At 41.0% G+C, this 23,930-nt stretch overlaps 1 protein-coding gene across 3 annotated transcripts in view; it reads right to left on the bottom strand.

Moving 5' to 3' along the window:
• Positions 1-2,349: 2,349 nt before the first annotated feature.
• LOC105277043 (lachesin) overlaps positions 2,350-23,930 on the bottom strand; it is a 123,179-nt gene continuing 101,598 nt past the window's right edge. For 2 of the 3 annotated variants that reach the window (XM_011335176.2, XM_011335178.2), the window contains exons 4-9: positions 22,500-22,685; positions 21,960-22,155; positions 21,284-21,412; positions 14,383-14,502; positions 13,245-13,415; positions 2,350-6,163 (exon numbers count right to left, since the gene is read on the bottom strand). In XM_011335176.2, the coding sequence (XP_011333478.1) occupies positions 5,913-6,163; positions 13,245-13,415; positions 14,383-14,502; positions 21,284-21,412; positions 21,960-22,155; positions 22,500-22,685 (1,053 nt within the window). In that variant the 3' untranslated portion in view covers positions 2,350-5,912. The remainder of the gene's footprint in view (positions 6,164-13,244; positions 13,416-14,382; positions 14,503-21,283; positions 21,413-21,959; positions 22,156-22,499; positions 22,686-23,930) is intronic. The other variant, XM_011335177.2, reaches the window with a different exon arrangement.

Here is a 23,930-nt window from a genome sequence, read left to right as displayed (position 1 = left end):
ATATGTTAATTCGCGACGCGACTGCTCATGCGTCACCTCCTGCGTCGCTCTCAACCCTTTGACTGTGAGAATATTCCCAAATGCATCAACTCTTATTACACGTTTCATCGTTTGTCGTGCATGCATATACATGAATTGAAATCTATCAATTTTCTCAAATAACACATTCAATTTGTTATAATGAGGTTTTAAATAAATTAACATTTTTCTGTTAGAGTCTCTCTTCGATTTTCGATTTTGTTCAATTAAATGTTAAACATGTATTACATTACACCTGGCATTCATGTAGTTGAAAGATAAAAGTGTGTTCGCGCAGTGAATAAATTCTTCTTTCATTTATGCATCGCTCGCGCGCGCACGAACTGTCTTAAAATAATTTTATAAATTAATCTTATATTGCGAATCGTGTACGAACTAAAATAAATATCTTTTTTCAACACGAATCAAATGATATATTACACAACGTAGCGCTATACAGGGTGTCCCGGGTTTTAACCGACAAACTGCGGGAGCATATTCTACTAGTGGAAATAAGAAAAAATTCTTATATCGAGTTTGCTTAGAAATGTTTTATTACAAAGTTATAAACCAATATTGAAAAGAAATATGAGATAAGTAACAACGGAACATAGTGTAGAATTTGGAAGGTCGAAGATGTTTATGTTATGTGTATTCACATGTATTCATGTTCACTATGTTGAAACGATTCAGTATGATCGTTACTTTCACAACAGTAGCTGTTAGATTTCAATCGTCGTGTGAACTAGCAATTACTATCAGAATGCCAAAAGTGTTTTCAAATGAGGAATACACTGATATTCATTTCGTGTACGGATTCTGTGACGGAAATGCACGAGCTGCCGTACGAGAGTATCGACGTAGATTTCCTAACAGGAGAGTACCAGATAGATTTAAAGCAACGAATTACTAATTCAGCTACTGAGATGCAACAAAATTTTCAGGAATGTCGTACTGTAACAAATTCTGTACTACGTCGATGTCTAGCTTGTATCGATGTGCAAGGACAACATTTTGAAATGCGTCACTAAATCATTGCGTAGATAATTTTTATTTTTGTGAAAAAATCCGTTGTTACTTATCTCATATTTCTTTTCAATATTGGTTTATAACTTTGTAATAAAGCATTTCTAAGCAAACTCGATATAAGAATTTTTTCTTATTTTCACTAGTAGAATATGCTCCCGCAGTTTGTCGGTTAAAACCCGGGACACCCTGTATACAGGTTTTAAAAATAGATGGATAAACTTTAAGAGCATATTCTATATATTCTACTCACTGAAAAAATGTCACATAAACATAGGAATCCGGTAATGCTTCCTTTCCAAATTATAAATATTTTTTATTTACAACAGTTTGGTAAAAGAACATTTCATTCATCATAAAGAAATTGTTGGAAATGATTGCTTGGAAAGGAAGCATTTCCCATGTTTATATGCTTGTTTTTATCCTTACAGTAAGTAAAATATGCTCTTAAAGTTTGTCCACCTATTTCTGAAATACCTGCATATATACATATATAATTTTTATTATTTGTCGATTATCTTCGTTCTGTCGTTTCGTGATTTACGATAGCGCATAGTTAATTCGTTTTTTAAAAACTGGTGGCGGCAATAACAGTGATCAAAACAATAATCAACAATGATCGAGCAACAAAACTCGTCAATAATTTTGAGCCATGATGGCTCGCATTATCCGCAATAACGCGCAAAGATCGATTCGCGATTACGATTTGATTTTTATTTTTCTTCTTATTTCCAACCCTTACGTTTTAAATATATTTATATATATATTTTCATATATATATTTATATATATATTATATATAACCCTTGTAAACACACCTACGATCAACAATTCGATAAACCCTATTCCATAATTTACACAATCTACACATAGACGTTTTCCCACTTTCCGGTAATGTTAGACATCGCAATGTTTCTCTCGTATGGCACTCATGCATACACACGTACACGCGCGCACACACACAGGCATGTACATACAACCACTTATTGTGACTATAACGAGGCCCAATTGCGAATAAATAACGAAACAATCGTGCGAACCTTGACGGCGACTGACACTTTGGCCTATTTTCACGTGGCATTAAATATGAAATTCGCGATCGTGATAATGACGCTAATAGCTGTCACGACATCGCGCAATAACTCCTCCACTTGCATCGCGGCGATCGATACTACGGTAGATGTGTAAAAATTAATCTCTGGTGTTTTTCGTGATGGTAACCTCAGATAATCGCGTATACTTTCATAAGGTGATATTTGCGACGAAGTTTGATAAAATTATTGGAAAAAATAAAAGGTATATTTTAAGAAAATCATGCATTTTAACTCGTATTGGTAAACTCATATTCGTGACATTTACTAATGTGAATAATAAAAATGTAGTATATATGCTCTTCAGAGATTTTTACAGCAATAACCTGGTCTGACTTTCGATTTCAATATTAATACAATTTTCAATTTATCCTTGTCATTCATATAAGATATTTTACTGATCGTGAGCAAACAGAAAATAAATAAACGTTGAAAAAGGAAGAATTGTAGTATCACAATTATATCTGTTATGACGATCAACAATGCAAGAGTGATATTTGATCTTATGCCACGTAAAAAAAGGAAACCTGAACAAGCAAGAGAGTCAGTCATTACACTTCTGCAAAAACGCTTTATTATATGATGACAAATCGCGAGCCGTTCCTTTTCTCATATCTACAAGTACAAAATATTTAACCCCCATACGCGTTAATCGCCCATTCACAACGCGAATGTCGGATGACAACACCATAGCGTAACGAGCGGTAGCAAAAGTGTTGTTATAAAGCATCGCATCCTTTGTCTACCGGCAGTATTCATCCATTAACTGGACGACTTTTATGTAAAAGGACCTGAGTGCCTTTATGTTAAAACTGAAAAATAGGATTTTAAAGTCCTCTCTAGAGAATGTAATAGCATTTTGTGCCGTGAGAGCAATTTACAGTAAAGTTATGGGAGTCTTAATCTACTTAACAAACCAACTATATATAAGACTTAAGATTTAATTACTAGTGGATGAATATAAATATTAACTCAAATAATTTATATACATTTATACAGAAAGATGGATAGGACTTATTTTTTGTTGCTTTTTGTCGCGTTTTTATATAAACATTCTTAAAGTCCGAGAATTTCGCAAAAGTTCCTAACTTAAAGTTATTAAGTTCGGCACTTAGTGCCGTTTATAGAAAAGTCGTCTAAATGGAATAACAACACGATCATCTAAAATCGAACTCGAAAGCTTGGATAAAACAGCCATGTACCATTAAAACGTCGATATCGATAATGAATCGCTTTAGATAAATCAATGAATTTCTTAAAATAAAGAAGAGAAGAAAGGAGAGACAAATATTTGGCACGTTTTCTTCATCGAGACGAATTATTCTAACTTCTTTATTCTGCACATCTTGTTATGACTGGATCAAGATCGCATATCAAACATTATTTAACCGAATCGTCGCATTTTTGGCGAGAATCTCGAAATTTTGCATGAAAATATGAATCATTATTGTTACATAATCCTAATATTGATGCAAAATATATAAAATGTGAGAAGCAAATTATCAAGACATCGTGTTCTCAATTCTATAACGAGAAAGTTAATTCTGCAAAAGTTTCTTCTTTTTACTTGTATAGTTTGCAAACTAGAATGAAAACAACCTCGACAATATCTATTTCTAATGCTGTAACACAAATAAATATTTCATTCATTATTATTATTATTTCACGCTGTTATATTTTCACGTGCAAAGGATTCTCATAATTTTTATACTGGAATATTGGATTCAGTAGTTCATTATTTACGAAACATCGTTTTAGTAAATTCTACTTTCAGTTTTTGCATGAAATTCATTTTATTCTTTATCCTGAAATTTTTATCGCATTAGAAAAATAGAAAAAGCGATTGGGCCACAGTAAACCATTCTGAATTGATGTACTTTCAAATGCAATGCATTATCTTTAGAATAATGAAAGAAAAAGAGAGAGAAGAAACGAAGGGTAAAACTGGAAATAAAATTAGACATCGGCGTGTCGAAAATATTAGAAATAGTTGTCTGACGTGTTGTCGGAATATCGAGAAGAGCGACGTCTCCGTCGAATCGATTGATGGACGTTTAATATTGTCGAAATTGTCGATAAAAATATTTCGGTAGGACTGCTCGCGCAGTGAATATCTTAATGAGAAAAATTTCCAATTACCGTCCCGTCATATGCGTTAATCTCTTTTTCAAGAAAGGATCGAATACATATGTTACAAAATATACAAAGGCAGAAGCAAGGAATGTCTCGTTTAAATTTAAGAGCAATTGAATCGCGAACATCGATTCGCCCGAGTTACCTAAATTTATTAAGGGTTTAAGATACTTCGTTCCTTCACCTGGTCTTTGCTGAGAAATTCGAAGAGCGCGATATTGGATTTCCCGGGACGCGAGGCGTTGCGAAATCACGTGCGTCACGCACGGGAGCGGAGGACCCAGCACACTTCGCTTCTCGATCCTGCAAAATCGTTTGGCTCCGGATTAGACACACTGCAGCAGCCCCGTGCTGCTTGATCGTTGCTGATGCGAATTCACTCGATGGGAACTCGCGCGTTAATTAAACACGCGCGATTTCTCGCGCGCGGCAGTCGCTTGACGAAGTGTTTCCTCCGACGTGAGCGACATTCGACGTAATCGATTCCACGTGTAACCGTCTCACCCATCACCATCTGACATTTTTGGTCACGGATTAAAAAAGACTGGCGATTTAATAATTAGGTACGTCATCGGATGCCGGCGCGGGCGTGACGCCAACGCTAACGAGATATCTCGTTAAGCGTAAGCCGCGAAACCGGGAACAATCGCTGCAGCTGTAGTCCGCGATGACGACGCGAGCGGAATTTCATGATCTTCAGTCTGTCATTGACGGTCCTTCATCGATATTCGTTAGATTGTTAATTTACACGGACGTTAAACGGAACAATGATCATGTAGAGTCTACGCTGTCGCGAAATATGAACAGCTGCGAGCTGCATTCGTGTCTTTTCGAACTTTTCTGCACGCTGATGGCTGATTTCTATCTCATGGGTACCACGTGGTATTTTTCTGAGTGACATATGTACGTTACATTACGATTTAATTTAACATTGCTTGTTAATTCAACGCTTTTGATGCACCCAGCTTTCTGTTATATCTACGTGGACATTATTATTATTATTATTAGCGTTTGTTTTTGCATTTTAAAATAGAATTTTATGAAATACGTTTTTCCATTAAAATGCGAACCGGCCGAGGTATTTAATTACCGCGCGGAATTTCGATCCTATCTAGAGTTCCGCAAATTCAGCATACGTAATCTTAATCTGTCATTTCACGTCTCGAATTAATCATGAAAGCTTAATGATCTTCTCGCTCGGATGAAACTGGGACGGTAAAAGGTCTGGATAATCAAATTTACGTGAATTTATCGACTGACTTCTACAGAAAAATAAATTCCCATCGAATTTAATGCAACTATTCGCGATATCTTTTATCACCGATTTTCATCATATTTTATCCGTTCGTTCACAGCAATCTTTGCTTTGCAATTTCTGTGAATTCGATTCAGTGAATTTTGTTACACGTGGAGTGTCTCTCGACAACGTGGCGCGTGTTAATCACTTCCATACAAAATACCATAATTATTGTTCCATCGGTATCGACGGTATTGATACCGAAATTCGGTCGATGGCAATCAACGTCGTCGTGAATCGCCAAGAACGCGACTCGGCGGGGCTATTCCGCCGTTATCTTCTTAGGTCAGAGAATCGAGCTCGTGGTGAATATAGTTCGGACTTAGGGACAGGTAGTTAACGTCTACCTTACGTCGAAGCGAGCAAGTGGTGCAGCGCGATCAGGACGATGCCGATCATCGCGGGCGACGCGCTCTCCCTCGTCGTGGTCGACACCGAATAGTCCTCTGAGTCGAAGGCCGGTTCCAGGGTTGATCCCGTTTCCCTGAGGGAGCCCTGGTGCACGTGGTTTAGTCTGTGATCACGATCGCCGATCGAATCCATGTCGTCGTCCGACCGTCGATCACCGATCTTCTTGGTATGCTTCGGCAACTCCATGTCTGTAACGTGATACACATGGAAAACGGTTTTAATATTTTCTGAAAATATTTCTCGTTAAATTATTATATTATATTATAAAATATTATACTTTTAATATCTTTTTCGGAAATATTAAAATATAAGTATCATTATTATAGAATCTATTAAAGACAGTCTTAGAATTAATTTGATTCGTCTGAATGTAAAATTTTGCCATTCGGATCATGTTTTTTCAAATCTCTTCTCGCTTCTCTCATTAAACTTTAAATATTTTAAACATCGCGCTATATCTGTAAAGAAGATTAAATGAATATGAGAGAGAGAGAGAGAGAGATTTAATGAAAGAGCTTTGCCAACAAGTTGTCGACACAGAAAACGATACAGTCGTCGATACTTCGCGCTGAACCGCGAGCAATGAGACCAAGCTCGCAGTCTTTTTCGCTGATGAATTCCAGGCACGATCGTCGAAACATTATTTCAACTGTGGTCAGTCGGTAGTCGACGATACGTGCGAAGTGATATTTTTTTTTCATGTGCGGAATCTCGATGGAGGGTATATCGCGTGATGCTTTTACGCTTGATATCACCCGATGCACATGCGAGACGCAGAAGAATAAAAAATCCTTCTTTTCGGGATTCGCGCGATACAGATGTACTTTCTTCCGCACAAGCAATGCAATGGAAAATGAATCGATTTGTTTCTTCACTTTCAAAATAATTTTTTCAAGGTATTTAGAATTCATTCACGCGAACGCGAATGCAATCTTGTCTTTGACACAATTCGCGTACTTTTGAACGGTACTGAATACCTCGCGGCGCGTTCCATTGAAATTTCACGGGCAAATGATGAGCAAATTGATATATGATAGCGGATAACACGATGCTTGCAGAGGGGCATCGACGATATGGGGCAACGTTATCTCTCACATATGTTAGGATTAATTGGTACGGTTCGTTCGTCCGTTACGAAGTAACCAACGTTAATTTGCCGCGTTAATTCGATACAGCTCAGACGCGCTTCTCTTGCAAGATTCTCTAACAAGATTAATTCTGTTTACATCGAGGTCTACTAAGTGCTTCATAGCTATTGCTCGCGATTATTCTTTTTAGACACAGTATCGCCTCTAGTTGCATTTTCTCTTTGCAAAAGAATACATGTTTCTCACAATAAGAATGCACCGTGATAGATATTTGATTACGATGTTACTGAAATTTGATTAAATGGCATATGCTTATATATTTCTGAATGGAATTATATTCGCGCAATTGCATTCCTGTAAGATTAACGGCTCACTTTTACGTTGCTCATGTTGCTTCAACGAAGCTACTAAATATCAAAATCACATGGCTAACTGACAAGATCGCGTTTCAACGATATTGAATTAGGTATCTCTCTGTTGGCGATTGCTACTTACTCATTAATGGATATTCGAATTTCACGAATGCCGGGTAATTATCATTCTAATTTTTCTTTTGCTTAGTTATCTCTATTCAGCGATATTGTCAATGAATATAATACGAACGTTGTGAATATCACGTAAATTTTTTGTGCAAAAATTTGATCACGTCGTAGGAAATTAATTTTATTACTCCTAAATTCGCTCCGATATCTCTTTATCTCTCATTTTTCCTGCCAAGGCATTTTCACATAATTACGGGTCTCCGCAAAATTTTATTCGATAAAAATTGTTTGTACTGGTGATTCTGCAAAGAGTAAAATCGATCTTGGCGAGTCCGCGACACCCTGTATACAGCTGCTGCGAACGAAGGGACAGGTTGCGGTAGACCGATGGTTAGAAGAACTATAAGAAGAAGTAGAAGTAGAAGAGAGGGTGCGCGCGTGCGGCAGCCCGTCGAAATAGCAGTTTAGCACTGATAACACTTGGCAGACTTTTATCGATCATGTCTGGCAACAGATGGCTCACCCAATTCCGGGCGGCGCGTTTTGTCTGGCCGGCTGATAAACGATAACTAATACGAGACACGCGGAGCACGCTGGGCTGCAATGACGGGGGGGAGGCAAGAAGAGAGATAACGTCGGGATAGCGGCCGCGTTAGATATTGTTTCACGGTCTTTTAACCGGCGACGTGACGCCCGATGATCCTCCGCTATTGTTCCGTAGCACTTTTTTGACGACGAGCAACTCACGCTGCTTGTTTCTGAAGAAATCATTATTGGAAGCGCAACTGATACTTGGGAAATTTTGAACATCTCTCAATAGCACCCTTTCTTTTATTAGCAGCGGTGCCATCTTGAGTGTATCATCGTTCTTTTTGGCTTTGAGAAAGAGATATCACTACTCCCACATTTTCTCATGATGAATCGGAATCGTGACGCGTGCAGGGGATGCGCGATTCATTAATACTGGCATGTCATCCTTCAAATTGCGAAACGCTACACGATGCGACAGGGAGAACTTCAAATATCGGAGATCCCGTCTGGTATCTCCGTCGCGATGGAAATCAAAACCGCGGACTTATAATTTAAAGCGACGCGATCCTCATCCTGGGACTTCGGATATCGAGTTGCCATTTATCAAAGTAAATCCATAATCCCGACCGCGTGCAATCTGTGACAAGAGCATCCCCCGGAAGAGCGGTGGAGAGGAGAGCACGAAAAACCAGGCATGGCGTGGCTAAGAGGAGGAGGAGGACGAGGAAACTCGGTGGGTGGAAAGCTCGGATATTGTTTCGCGGACTTTCGGCCCTCGACATGACGCGCGCCAACATGCCGCCGCTGTCCTCCCACACCCCGTACAGCCTTTCGCCCACCCTGGCCCTGCGGCGCCTTTGAATCCATTCCTCCGCGTAGCCCCGTCCGTAGGGGGTGCGCGCTCTTTTCAACCCCGTTCTTCGCGCCCCGTTTACACCGGCGGTTTAACGGTTAATCCCTCGAGCTTATCTGATCGCGTGACTTCAACGAGAAGTTCGAGTACGCCGGGATAGCATCGCGCCTCGTACACACCAGCTCTTTACATGACAGCGCGATAAAATTGCCATCATTAGGGTTGCGCGCGCGCGCGCATTCACGGGGGTAGTTAACTCGCGGATCCTGCTTTGTCCCACTTGTTACACCGCTTTATCCGACGAAAAGGCAAGAGATCGAAGAGATATTCTTTGCTAAAATATTACGGCGACGGTAGCTTCTCGTGCATCATTTCCTCGGGCGAGTCGCTTCCTTGCGGTCTTTTCTTTCGGCCTCCCGCACCGGTAATGCGTTTTAGATATTCTGGCGCAGGGTTGCAGATGCGAATGCACCGCCGCGCGCGAATTCGTAATTTTATGCGCGCCTCTCGTCGATAATTCTCGCGCCAAGTTTCGCTTCTGATCGGGCGGCGTGCAGAATTTTCACCGCGATAATATGCCGGACACGCGAAACGTGTAATGTGCGATAACGCAGTAACAGATCTTTTTATGGGAAAAATAATTTTTCAGAGAGATATCATATAAAAGTTGAGCTGTGTTAATTGCACATAGGAACGAAGGCGGATACTGTTTATCTCGCCATTTTGCCTACATATACATACACAATACTGCCTCAGATATTACAGTACCAAAAAATTGAAATAATTGCATGTCAATTTTTTTATTAAAAATAGGATTATCAAATAAAAATACCTGCATGAAGTATTGCATTTCACGTTTACTTTGTGAATAATTAAAATTAATGTCCAAAATGCAGAGAATAATTGTGTACGTGCGCATATTGTGCGGTAAAATATTATTACAGTCACTCAAAATTTGATCAATACTATTTCATTTATTTAAAATTATGAGATCGGCCGTAAATTAATAAAATTTGTCATGTTTTCTATAAATGTATACAACGTATTTGTCATATTAAGTTCATTACACGGATTTTCTATTCACTTATAATATGTAACATGTGTCAAGAATGTCGATCGAGCCGGACATGTATCGTCAAACAATGTCATGGCAATATCACTTCATTTAGCGTTGCGGCGAAATTGAACTGTCACTGTTCTGCAAAACGAAATTTCCGTTTCGCAAGAACTCATATAATGAATGGTTTTAGAGATCACCGAACACATGCGTGTGCGCACACACACAACACACACGCGCGCGCGCGCGCGCGCGCGTCGCTCAATCCAGGTCGAATAATTTTAGATGAGCGCTCTCGTTTTCCCATCGTTGCATTTGCTTCACTTTCCTGCGATTTAAATTTACATCCTCTGTAATTTAACCGATCACGGAATACGGATCAGAAACCGCGGAAAATCTCGGTGCATAAAGCGATCGCACTTGATCGCTGGATTTTCCGCGAGAAGCGTAGGTTCTCAGGCCGCGATAAATTTTTCCGCGCGCTATAAAACGAAAAATTATCCGTCGATGGAATCCGGTAAATAAACTGTGAAAAAATAAAAACGCGCTCTCTTGGGAAAGCAAGTGAGAAGTTATGGTCACATTTACGGCTGATGACACCTCGCGAGGGCTTCGTCGTCCGTGAAATATGCATCTTTTTTCATACAGTTTTTGGCTGTAAAATGGTACCTGCATACGCGCCGTAAACGGATCGTAACGTTCAATCAGCGCGAGAAATTATGAGCCACCGCTCATGACGACTTATTGCGCTCGCAGCGTCATCCGCCACTGCAATATAATGTACGAGATATCACCGGTGTCTGCGAGTCCTGGTTGCTCTAATTACATGTTTTCTCTCTGTTTCTCGTGTGCTGTGTGCTATTAGGCGACAAGATGTAATACAAAATTTTTATTTCTAAAAGTATAAAAATGATTTTAGTTCTACATTTGAGAATCTTCAGATTGCAATTTTGTAATTATTTCTTTCTGAAATGATACAGAGTTTTAACACAATTAGTTTATAATTAAGTGCTGTTTTCCTTGAAGATATTTTATGATACTTTACGATACTTATGATTAGCGCTGCTACGCGGCATTTACGGTGTAAAGATGATACCAAGCGTGGTAAAGGCGTTAAGGGGGGAGCCTGCTTTAGAACGTTGAAAATAAGGTATAATTTTACGAAGTTTTTTGAAGAAACTATACAGCGGATCATTATAAAACTTTGATGCATTTATTAGTACATGTTTAAAGATAAAAAAAATTATTTTTTTATTTGAATATATCGCCTGTAGAGGTCGTCCTGGAGGCATTTTAGTGCAGCCGGCATTGTAAATTGGTGAGCATTCTCCTGCCTCCAAATTTCATCCAAACTGAAAAATTGAAATATTTTCTCGTTATTTATGAATTCCCATCGTCGATGAACCTTTAATATTCATAAAAACATTAAGTTAAACAATTATTTTTGCATGAAAAAGTTCAAAAACTTTGCCTAAAAATCGTACTTTTGTGTTCTAAGCTCCACCATTTTGGCACTTTTCAACTTTTTTCTTCTCTCTTTGGTTCATCGACGATGGGAATTCATAAATAACGAGAACATGTTTCAATTTTTCAGTTTAGACGAAATTTGGAGGCAGGAGAATGCTCACCAATTTGCAATGCCGGCGACGCGGCTGCACTAAGATTTCTCCAGGACGACCTCTACAAGCGATATATTCAAATAAAAAAATAATTTTTTTTATCTTTAAACATGTACTAATAAATGCATCAAAGTTTTATAATGATCCGCTGTATAGTTTCTCCAAAAACAATTCGTAAAATATACCTTATTTTCAGCGTTCTAAAGCAGGCTCCCCCCTTAAAGGCGGATTTTCGGCGAGAGAGGGCGGATCATAATCATGTTTTAACCGATATCGTAAAGGCATTATAAAGATTACTGACTCAGGCATTTCAGGCCATACGTCGGAGGTGGCCGGTAATGTAGTATTTCGCAGACACACAATAGAAGTAAATTCCATAAATATTATAGAGGAGAGAAAGTACAATATTATCTGTGCCCCACGAAATAACTTACGGTTACGACAGAGACGTGGCTAAGAAACTGCGGAAATTCCGATCTGTCTCCCGGTACTTGGTCCCTCTGCGATATTTTAAATATAGTAAAATTCGAGGGGAAATTTAATTCTACAAATACCGATATCTCCTTTGTAGCAACGATCGTGCGGTTTCTTCAAGATAAATTCCTGAGATTATCAAAACGCGTTAGAAAGTAAAATATTCTTGCAGGATCAATCAAGTTTTCTTTTTCTCGCTGAATATATTTGCTTTCATCAAGAGAGGGACATGGAAAAAATAAAAGTTTTGAAACTTGTTCGCATTACAAGAATATATCGTTTTTATTTTTACAAGGATATTTTTACAAATGTGAATAATTGATTTGAAACAAATAAAATCCAGTGGTTTATTGCTGATTCTGTTGACCACAAACATTGCAGGAACAGCGTAGGTAGTAGTTCGACACGTAAACTTAACCATTTGCCATGTTCACGGCAACGTGTCGTTACGCGCCAAGAGAAGAAAAATACCGCCGTATTACGTAACGCGCGAGACGATCGTTGCCGCCGATCGCTCTTGCGAGATTGCGACGTATTAAATCGCGCGTGTAATGGAAACGGCGATGTCGCAGTGATACGCTATACCTTCTCGCCGCCAGAACGGGTACAGCTGCGACCGCTTTAAAATACAAGTGTATCCGGAGCTGTTCTAGCCGTTCCGCTAAACTTAAAAACATTTGCACTCTCGACAAAAAAATGTCAACTGTGCTCGAAAATATTGGAAAATATAATATTTTGATGTAACTTCGCATGTAAAGTTCAATTTCGTTAAAAAATTAATGTTTTTTAAAAGATATATATTGACTGTGATTTTATTATATTCTCTTAGTATTTTGATCCTTTTAGTACTCGAAAATAGATTTTGATCAATCGCAAGTGCTATTATATTATACAATACATTTGCTATTGCATTAAACATGCTCTTCTTTTTTTTTGTTGCTACTACTAAGTTATCTAATCGGCATTTTGTTTTAATATATAACAAATGCATTATACATAGGCTACTACTAGTATTTCTCTTTGCACAAGGGTTATCGCGACGTGAATCATAGAATGCTATCGATCTGGTAATGTTCTTCAAGAGTATCCAGAAATCGTAGCATACGTAAATAGTTTGTTCTCGCTCTTGTTGATACGTATAATGTTGATATCCACGGAAACTTACCGTAAAGTCGGATGTTCCCCTCGGCATCGCCGATGGAGTTCTTTGAGATGCACTTGTAGCCACCCAGATCGTGCTTCTGCAGATTGATAATCACCAGACGCATCTGCACGCTGTACACCGATGTCTTCACTTCGAACATCGCGTGCCTGGTGTTGTTGATTATCATTTCGTCTGCAAGATCACGTTTGACAAATTTTTAATTGTAATCCGATGAAAAGGCGTAAAAGGCTGAGCTAGAATTTCATGCCTCGATAAATAATAATACTGGTCAAGCCATAGTCCCTTTGATGGATGACAATACTTCTCAATTGTAGGCTTTTGACACTTAAGGGGGGAGCCTGCTTTAGAACGTTGAAAATAAGGTATAATTTTACGAATTTTTTTGGAGAAACTATACAGCGGATCATTATAAAACTTTGATGCATTTATTAGTACATGTTTAAAGATAAAAAAAATTATTTTTTTATTTGAATATATCGCCTGTAGAGGTCGTCCTGGAGGCATCTTATTGTAAATTAGTGAGCATTCTCCTGCCTCCAAATTTCATCCAAACTGAAAAATTGAAATATTTTCTTGTTATTTACGAATTCCCATCGTCGATGAACCTTTAATATTCATAAAAACATTAAGTTAAACAATTATTTTTGCATGAAAAAGTTCAAAAACTTTGCCTAAAAATCGTACTTTTGTGTTCTAAGCTCCACCATTTTGGCACTTTTCAACTTTTTTCTTCTCTCTTTGGTTCATCGACGATGGGAATTCATAAATAACGAGAACATATTTCAATTTTTCAGTTTAGACGAAATTTGGAGGCAGGAGAATGCTCACCAATTTGCAATGCCGGCGACGCGGCTGCACTAAGATTTCTCCAGGACGACCTCTACAAGCGATATATTCAAATCAAAAAATAATTTTTTTATCTTTAAACATGTACTAATAAATGCATAAAAGTTTTATAATGATCCGCTGTATAGTTTCTCCAAAAACAATTCGTAAAATATACCTTATTTTCAGCGTTCTAAAGCAGGCTCCCCCCTTAATTACGAAGAAACTGTGACCAATTTCAAGCCAATTAATACGATAATCTACGTTTGATTGTAAATAACAAAATTACATCGATTATGCTCTGTTCTATTACCCGATTGTCGAGTCCAGTAATTGATGGCCTTGGGTGACGCTTCCACGTGGCAGACTAACGTGACGTTGGTGCCGATCGGAGCCCCGACCAGCTGGTTCGGTACTTGGATCATCGGATGAACTGTAATTCATACAATTCGATCAGCCGCTACAACCACTACGGTACAACTAGACTCGCCTATTATTGCGTCCTATTAGGATGAGATAGCCGCGTTAGCCGGCCGCGCGCGCGGTTCTCCGAGAACTAATTTCTCTAATTGAATGCCTCTCTCATCGCACGTAACGCCACAAAGGACCTTTTTCCGACTCGTTTCAAAGCGACGAATTCCGGGATAGGGAAACAACGGTGCGTTACACCACTTGCGCAATTCAATCGCCTTACTTCGACGTTACGCTGTGGTCCCTTTGTGCGGACGTGTCATTAGCGAGCTGCGTGAGCATCTCACGCTAATGAAACACGCTGACAGATTGTCATTTGGTAAGCGAGCAGAAACCATGCTCGCTCTCTCGCTATCTCTTTCTTTCTCTAACATTCTCTCTCTCTCTCTCTCCTCTCTTCCTCTCTGTCTCTGTCTCTCTTTCTGTTTCTCAGCCTCCTGGCAGCGTCACACTGCCTTTCGTTTCGAGTATCGTAAGCAGCTTTTCGTGAGCTGCTTACGTTTTAACAGGCGACCGCACCGAGCACTTCTTCTTTCGGCCGAAGCTCGGCCAGCGTTGTGTCGTCACAAAGCGCTTACAGTGCGTTTTACAACGGCTACTTAACCCCACTGAAATTTTGCTCCCCCCTGCTTCCCCCAGAAAATCTGTAGAACATTGAATTCTTCCTGTGCTCCGTCCAAAAGAGACACTTTTCTGCGCCTATCATATATATTATACCTTGCGATACAGCATGACGCATTGGGCCGATTATTAGTTAATTTTTTAAATTAGTTTTTCACAATTACTCCTTGGATCTTGTGGGGTGGGATCTTGAGTCAACGACTAATTTAGATAACTGTAATATAATATACATGAAAAATTGGCGAAATATATAACAGCATGTATATTTTATACTAGCCTAAGAAAGAATTCTAGTGGAATTGGAGTGATGAAAGAGACGCGTATCCAATTACCACGACAAATTTCTGCCGCGCAACGTCTTGAGAAATGCATAATGACTTCAAAATAATATTCATTTGCATAGAAATACGGAGTATAAAAGGTCTATCTATATTCATGGTGGGCTCTGAAATTTGTCATCGCGCGCCGTCTAACGATTCTGTATCGGCGTCGTTAAAAGATAACTTCTAAGATGGTTTTCTAAGATGGTACTTTCGCGTAATACCAGTAATAAAGATTACGTAGGCGATACCGACGGACGGAATACCGGGTGACGATATTACGTACGTGGTAACAGAAAATTAAGATGATAGCGCGAGATAAACTAGCCGTTTCCTCGGCGAGTCTTTGGTCGACTCTTTATCTCGAGAGCGCCGCTTGGGAAATATATGCGCTCGCGTTGCGCTTGTGCACACTGAAGATCCCAGCAGCATCGGACGACACTTTTATATGAGAAAAGGGAATACACGGAGAGCGTTCATGGCGGCGAGATAACCATAAGTCAGGTATATCGACATTCCGGAATAAAAATCTGATAATTTCGACATTGAGAATTCCGCGGGAGAATGAAAAAAAAACCAGTTTTGCATCAGGAGCACCTCTACTTCAAACGGAAATCCGCGTACGAGTGTGACCGCGACACGGATATAATCGCGAGGCGATTGCGAATAATTGGCAATTATGACGCACGTCGGTTACCATAAAACGCGGGCGGGCGAGAAAATGCGAGACGAATTATCAAAACGCAACAACAGCGCGGCACTTCGGCGCGCGTTAATTCGGATGCGCGGACTCTCGGCAATTCCGGGCGAACAATTATGCGCCGAATTGAATCACGTTTTCGCCCCTAAGCACACCCGCGCGTTGTATTGCGAGAATTGATTTATGAATCCCTTCTGGCCGCGACCGCGGGAGCGAGAGAGAGAGAGAGTTTTAATTGCTTCGATTCGCCGAACGTGTCCCGCAAATCCGTCGCGTGATTTTCTGGCGGGTTTACGCGCCGAACTTTTCGGTCCGTCGAAAAACGCGCGGCATTGATTTCACGCGCGCGTTTTACGCGTGACGAATATCCACGCTGGGAATTCTTCGTGTAACGTTTGGCCCGGTATAACGCGAGCGATAGGCGACGCGTTTGCTCGGATGACAAACAGCGAGATCGCTCGACATTACTCTTAATTGTGAACGAGACCGCGGTCCAAACTCGACGAAATGCAAATACACCGCGACATTTCGGCGTCGGACATTTCGTCACCAAGCGATTAAAGCGCGGGATGAAAATCGTCGCTGTGCATTTTACGCGCCGCCAGTTTATCGATAAACAGATCGGTCGACCAGTCGCGATCAAAATCACGAATCGCTCGTATGGCGCTCGTATATAAACACCCATCAACAGAATACAATTTCCTGTAACGCTGGTGTGTCTGCTACTCATTATATCCTTTAAATCGCGCTCCGCGTTATGAGCCAGCGCTGTTACGACACAGTATTCGATTTTATTGAATTTTTCTTCAGCAAAGTATTGGCGGATGAGCAATTTCTCAATATTGACGCTTCCGCCAAATTGGATTTTCGTTAGAGCGAGATTAATCAGGCGAGGAAAAATTTGCTTTATCGCGTCAGACTTTCACAGATTTCGCAGATTTTCACTGACGTAATAGATTCGTGCATCAGCGAGCGCGTTGGCTTACATTTTTAGCGAGAAAGATTTTTGAGGATATGGGGCAACTCTATCGTGTTTATCTAAGCAGTGATGTGTGCAAGTTCACGATGCACCATCGCTGATAAATATAGCGACGCCAAAATAAGCTCGCCGAACATCAATCAAATAAGTTCGCGGATGCGATATCCGTGCCGCGGAATAGACCGTCGATCGATCGGAAGCGAAGGACTGAAATAGAGAACCGACCGCGCGAATCGAGCTTGCAGATAAGTGCGCGGCCAATTTCTTCCGCCACCCCTGCTAATTAAGCGAAGCGAGCGGGCCTCAAAGCGCTTAATGCGGTCTGTGGCGCGAAATTGCATTCGTCGCACACATACACATACGCAAACACGCTCGTGCCCCGATCTAATGCGCTGTAACAATTTAATGCGGTGTAATAATTTAATGCACTACGCAGCACGCAATTCTCGATAGCACGTCAAATGCCCTCTAGATAGATAATTCCTGCATCGGTTCGTATAATAATTAAGTTGGACGGCGTGCGAAAAGTAATATTCGTACTCATTCGTGACAAATTCCGATGCTCAGCGTCAAATTTATAAGAAAAGAGCGCAAGACAAGAGAAACAGAGACGCTTGATAAAAAAAGATTGAATTAATATTTCTTAATTTGTCGTTGCCTTTGTCGATGCAACGTCCTGAGCATTTATTTTTTCAAACTGCTTCATTGCTTGAACAAATAATTAATTACAGACAGACGGACAGGTAGCTGCAGAAAGCGACATTGCTCGAGCTTAATTTATCAGGATCCGCACGAATGACGGTCTTGTTCGTTATAACGGAAGCGCACGCCAGCACGTGTAATCCTGAGATAGTAACCGTGGCGATATTAGGTCTACTTAGGAAGAGCGAATGACGGCGTGACATAAAGTCAACTTACAAACGTTAGGGAGACCCGTTATTGTGTTTCCGGGTCGGCTGGTCGCAAAACTTAGCCCGCGTGACGGCTGCGCGGTTGAGAAGTCTACGGATCCGCGAGAGGCAAGATTTCCCCTCCTCCGGGCGCAAAGGGTGCCCGCCTGGTGTACCTGCGGTGATAAGATAACGCTCGATCCTTTTCTATGGGGCTCGCGCCGCGTAATGGTTCTTTGTTAAGAACCCGTGTTAAGATCGTGTCGAGGCTCCAGTCGGAGTCTTCCGGCATCTTTCCCGCATTGTAGTGTCGCGTCGCTTTTCAGTGGTCTTCCTCGTCCGCCTCTTCCTGTACAACCATATTTATCTAACGCGTAATTACGCGTGCTTCCAAGTTCCGCGGAAAAGTTGCGAGCGGCAGAGAAAGTCGCGAGAGATGTAACGGAGAACTTAAAACGTTGGGACTAAGTTAAAACCGGAACGGACGGCGCTTAAAGTTTCGGAGTAAAGTTCAGTTTGTCACATTCCGCGATGATTAAATCGGGGCTTGGTCTTTCCTTTCTCCGAGTCCTTTACGGAAAACTGCGGAACTTTCATTCTGTACATATCGGTGACGAGTGAGCGTGAACATCACGAGTGCAGCTTTATTGTATCTACTATTATTGCAAGTACGCAGTGTTACATATTGCGGAAGTAGTAATCTCGCGGTTTAATTGCATGGTGAACGGCACTCGCTGACGATTCCGGACGTCCTTCCGCGCTTTCGGAATAGTTCCGGCAACTCACATCACGCGATCGTCCAAAGCAATCGACCGTCTGCCACAAGTAGTTCTGTGACCCTATATAAACTGTATCCCCCGTGTGAACGCAAAGTCCACGCCTCGTCATCCACAATACCATAGGAGACCATACTGGTCGCGCGAATTTCGCGGGATCGTCTATAGCGTATTTTCAATGAAACTCCATTATCTCGCGCGATCGTGATGTCGGAGAACAGGTGCAAAATCGTGGAAGCGTGCGCAAGGGAGGAAGAGAGAGAAAGAGAAAGAGAAAAAGAGGGGAAGGAGAAGAGAAAGAGAGACAGAGAGTGAACCCACGTATACGTACGTACGTAGGTACGTTCAATTTCCGGCAAGGAATTACCTCTCCTCACGGGGATCTAAGACATGGTCGGGCTGGTCGTAACCGCGGCTTAACTCGCTATCGTCGCACCACGCTTCTCCCACAATGGCGCTACGACTACCTTCCTGTGTTCGCCTCTCTTTCGGTATTGCACTCTTTTAACCCGCCTTTGGGTTTGAAGGAACGACGGCAGTAGAATCCCTCGATGCGCTAAAATTCATTTCAGGATCGCATCTTTCGTAAATGTTTCCAGTTTGGATCAACGGAGCGCTCGATCGTTGGTCGCTTCGATCGCTTCGATCGATTTCTTATCGCAACAGTATTTTATTGTCATATCGTTATTTCAATAAAAATATTGAAATGTATCAAACATTGGTTCTGTTTTTCTTGTTATTAGTTTCTTGAGATATATTTGTTCATTTATCTTTATTTCATCTCTCGAAGTCCCGCGTTCTTCTTTCTTGAGAAAAATTAGATCTATAACACGTGGGACAGATAATCAAACTGATCCCATATAACGGAGTCTACAGGGAGTTAAATTTACAACGTTCTTTCCAGCAGCGCAGCGGTGTTTTCACCGTGCGCTTTCATCCACCCTCACCTTCGCGCAATCTGAACGGTGCCTTATTGTGTGCACCGTTTCCTTCCTTAAACCCCCCGGAAGGGGGGTATGAATGTATGAGTGTGCTGTACCGTCGCGTCCCGAGTGTAATTTTATTATCTCGTGCGCCCCTTTCTCCGTCGCTCCATCACCCTGTGAAGTCTCTCGTCGTCGCCATCACGCGCTGTTATTTAAGCAGTATTTTACCTTTGGTCTTTTTTCTCCGTTCCCACGTCACCCCTAGCCGCGATCCTCGGTCGTCCCTCGCCACGGCTTTCTTTTACGGAGAGTAGCGAACCCCCGGGTTTCCCTTCTATCTCCGCTACGGTGAAATTATGCACGAGAAGGCGACGATGGCTATCTCGTCGCACAACCGGGTGCTTTTCTTCCTCGTTGCCGCGACGGCTTGTATTCCCTCCGAGACACCTCTCGCTTTACACCGGGCGGTGTGTCTCGACGCGGATAAGGCCACTGTCGGCTGTTCGCGGAGTTTACACCTCCTGGACGATTGCTCAAGAAAACGTTTCCGGGAGCTCGGGAAATCGCGGACGCTATACGACCAGTAAAAAACCAGATCGCGACATATTCCCCCGTGGACACGCTGCTTTCGCTTACATCTTACGAGTGTCTCTCGCGGATCGACGCGAGATCAGTTATCAAGATCAACGAGAGTCTCCAGCGACGCTTCTCAGCCCATTTTGAAATTTTACTCATAATCAAGAAATACGAAAGAAAAGGAAGACTATTGTATTTTGCCAGAAAAGGAACTGGAGTTAGTTTTGTCTTATGAAACTTGGTCGCGACGTATGTATATTTAATATAATTCTTTTATATTTGATATGTATATTTAATATAACTCTTTTATATTTAATATTTTATGTTCACAATATTTGCATTCGCTTTTATGTTCCATAAGAAATAAAGAGTCGGTTGTAAAAGAGTGAACGTAAATCGAGGTTATTAATAAAAGATCAGTTAAAAGAGAGTTCGCTGGCGTTCCATGGACCATAGATGTGACTTGTTGCGAATTTATATATTTATATATTTTAATCTGTCAAGCATGAAATCTTTATCCTTTGTAATTTATTACAAAGCGTTCACGATGTTTATCTCATAAACTCTTGTATTCATTGCGCACTGCATTCACAAAAGAAATTTCTCCGGTATCTGTTTATTATCTCTCACTTATTGTTAGATAGCCTTATGAGGCTTTAAACTTTTAGCAAGTCTGGTGAAAAATCGGCGTTAAAAATACTCTTTTTGTTGATACTTGAAATGCAAGCTCGATATTTTTACAAAAAATTATTGAATAAAAAATTGCTCATTATTGTTTAATATGAGTGCAACAGTTTAAGCAATCGATAATGATATGAATAAAGTCGACTACTAACTTTGGGAAACATATGATATACCGTAAAAATTGATGGAAAGCATCGAAATGGGTACTTGCTACGAAAAATTTCCTTCGTGGTACGGCGGACATATTCGACAGAATGGTAGATGTACTTACAGTGCACGTGTAGCATCATCCGTTTGCTGACTGACGGAGGTACTCCGTTGCTGGCGATGCACAGGTAAGCGCCCATCTCGCCCCTCGTTACTTTCGACAAAGTCAGCGTTTCACCCTCTGCAATAGCCTCTGCAATATGCATCGCAAGGAACGGTCTCAGAAGTTAGCTCGTTATACGTAATCAAGATGTACAACATTAATATCCGATCAGCTTAGCAGCTTAAACTCACACAGATGCCTAAATGTCCATGTGGGAATTTGTCATTATAGAATTTAGTCTTGATCCACAGATTAAATTATATAAAGCGTTTTTCGAGTTAGAGAGCACTTATAGAACGCTAAATACATTAAAATTAATTTAAAAAATCGGAATCCAATTATTACTTTAACTTCCTCTGATTTTTAAATTTTTCTTAAGGCAGATTGATGAAAAGCCATTTTTCTTTGCAAGATTCAACAAAAACTTTAGAAACTTTTGACTCGAGATGTATCGAGCGATTGAAGTAAAGAATGGCCGATAAAATTTTTGGTTTTGGCCGGACGTAGCTATCCTGGCGGGATCCATTTTAATTGCCGACAGTTTCGTGGTTGGTAAGAAAGCTGTTCGGCATTGTAGCGCCGCCGTATCGCCCCCAGGAGAGACCGACTGGCGTGAAATAAAACTCGGAGTCCTTACGTTTTGTCTTGCTGCCAGGGTTGGTGGTTCGCGAAATGATTTCGGCGCCGTCTTCCCGCTTCCACGCGATCTCAGGCTTGGGATAACCGCGCGCTTTGCACACCAGCTTCGCGGAGCCTCCCTCGGGAACCATCAGGTCGTTCGAGGTCTCCTCCGAGATGATGTCTGGCGGTATTACCACCTCCAAAAACGCGCTCTGCAAATGCGGGGGAGATAAATTAGAATGCGTCGTGTACATGTACGTATGTTACGGCGAATATGGAGAGAATGTGGACTGTTGCGAGATATACATACAACAAGAAGACCACACGCCAACCGAATTAAAGCGGAAAATTCCGAGTCTGAGGTCGCGATTATAAATTAATGAGCTTGAAGTAATTTTCGGTGTTACGAGGATTCTCCGCATTCGCTCGTAATTTGCATATAATATATGTAGTATTAAATAATTGCTAATACTGTTCTAAAAACAGCTTACGTGAATTTCCATCGTGCGAAACTAATTATCTTTTTGCCACTGACGGGATATAAATGAAATATTACCTGGCTCTTCATGGGGTCCGTGTTGATCTGGCACATGTAAATTCCGCGGTCTTCCCGATGCGCCCCGCGAATGTTCAGCGTCCACGTGTTGTAGTCACTGTGGGTCACCGACAGGCGGGCATTGTTCGTGATCACGTGCTCGTGAATCGCTAGGATCGCCTTGGTGTCCGCTTTGATCCACGCCACCTGGCCTCACAAACCCATTTCTTAGAGAAAGCGGAATTTTTTCGCGCGATTCGGAACCCGTCTTTCCAAAGCTTGCCTCAATTTCATCGTTCTTACGTGATTCGTTAATTAACGATTTCCTCGTCACGGACTAACCGACATTTGCTTCGCGAGGTATTTTGCAAAAGTATTTGCCGAGTCAGATTTTTGATATTCCTCGTTACTTTGTATTTTAATCAACCCTTTTAATATCGAATTTAACAAAACATTACTGGAATCCTCTGTTTTATATAATTTAATTTGATTAAAATAAAGCAGAATTTTAATATAAAATATGTAGATGCAAGTGACATCTCTCGGATGCGTTTCAGTACTATATGTATGGATATTAAAAGAGTTAATAATTACGCGAATTCCAGAATTACTCTGCATGCTGATGCAGAGGAAGAGCCTTTGCCGAGCGTCGCGGTCGATTCAGCGCGAGCTGATGTAGAGGAAGGCTTTCACTAACTCAAGCACATTCCTATGGCTTTTTCGATTTTGTCTGTATACTTTGGTTGCTCCTGAAATATTCGGTGGTACAATCTTAAGCTTCCTTTCACGATTCAGATATGAACTCGATTACGATAACGTCTGCGAGACTTTACGTGGAAAGAGAGATATAAACACGGTTTCTCTGTTCGCGAATGAATGAAATATTCGTATACATCGCCTTTCGAAGGCGGGCATCAAAAGCCAGGTATATTCCATGAAAGAATCTTCTCTTTATGGCAAAGTCTGCTTCGGCTCTTCCGCCGCATCCCTCGACAGGGAAACTGTACCGTTGCGCGCCGCGACGGTCTGCCGCTGCGTAAATATGAAGAATTCCGCGGGCAAGAACACGATAATCCATAGAACGTAACTTTGCAGGAAAATAAAGAAAGGTAGTCGCGAGAGATAACGGTTTAATAGCGCAAAATGCAGGCGCCGCCGCTACGCTCGCTCGGGTGTAAGTAACGTCACGTTTACATCAGACTGCAGCGTGAGCTTGGTACGAAATATAAAAAGTGATAAAAGGATGAGAAAAAGATAAACTATCAACTAAAGAACCGCATTGCTCGTGATCTTCTCATATCGGTATAATTTATCATAAGTTCTTCACGCTCCCGTGGACGTCTCGCAAGTTGTATTACTTCTGAACTAACAGTCGTGACTGCTCGAAATGTGGGTTACCGCGTTTTCGCTCGCGAACCTTCGCATCATCAACGCTAAATTGAACTCCCACTG

The sequence above is a fragment of the Ooceraea biroi genome, chromosome 3 (assembly GCF_003672135.1).
Source record: "Ooceraea biroi isolate clonal line C1 chromosome 3, Obir_v5.4, whole genome shotgun sequence".
Taxonomy (NCBI): domain Eukaryota; kingdom Metazoa; phylum Arthropoda; class Insecta; order Hymenoptera; family Formicidae; genus Ooceraea; species Ooceraea biroi.
The sequence above is the reverse complement of the archived record's forward strand: the minus strand, read 5'-3'. Positions and strand labels throughout refer to the sequence as shown.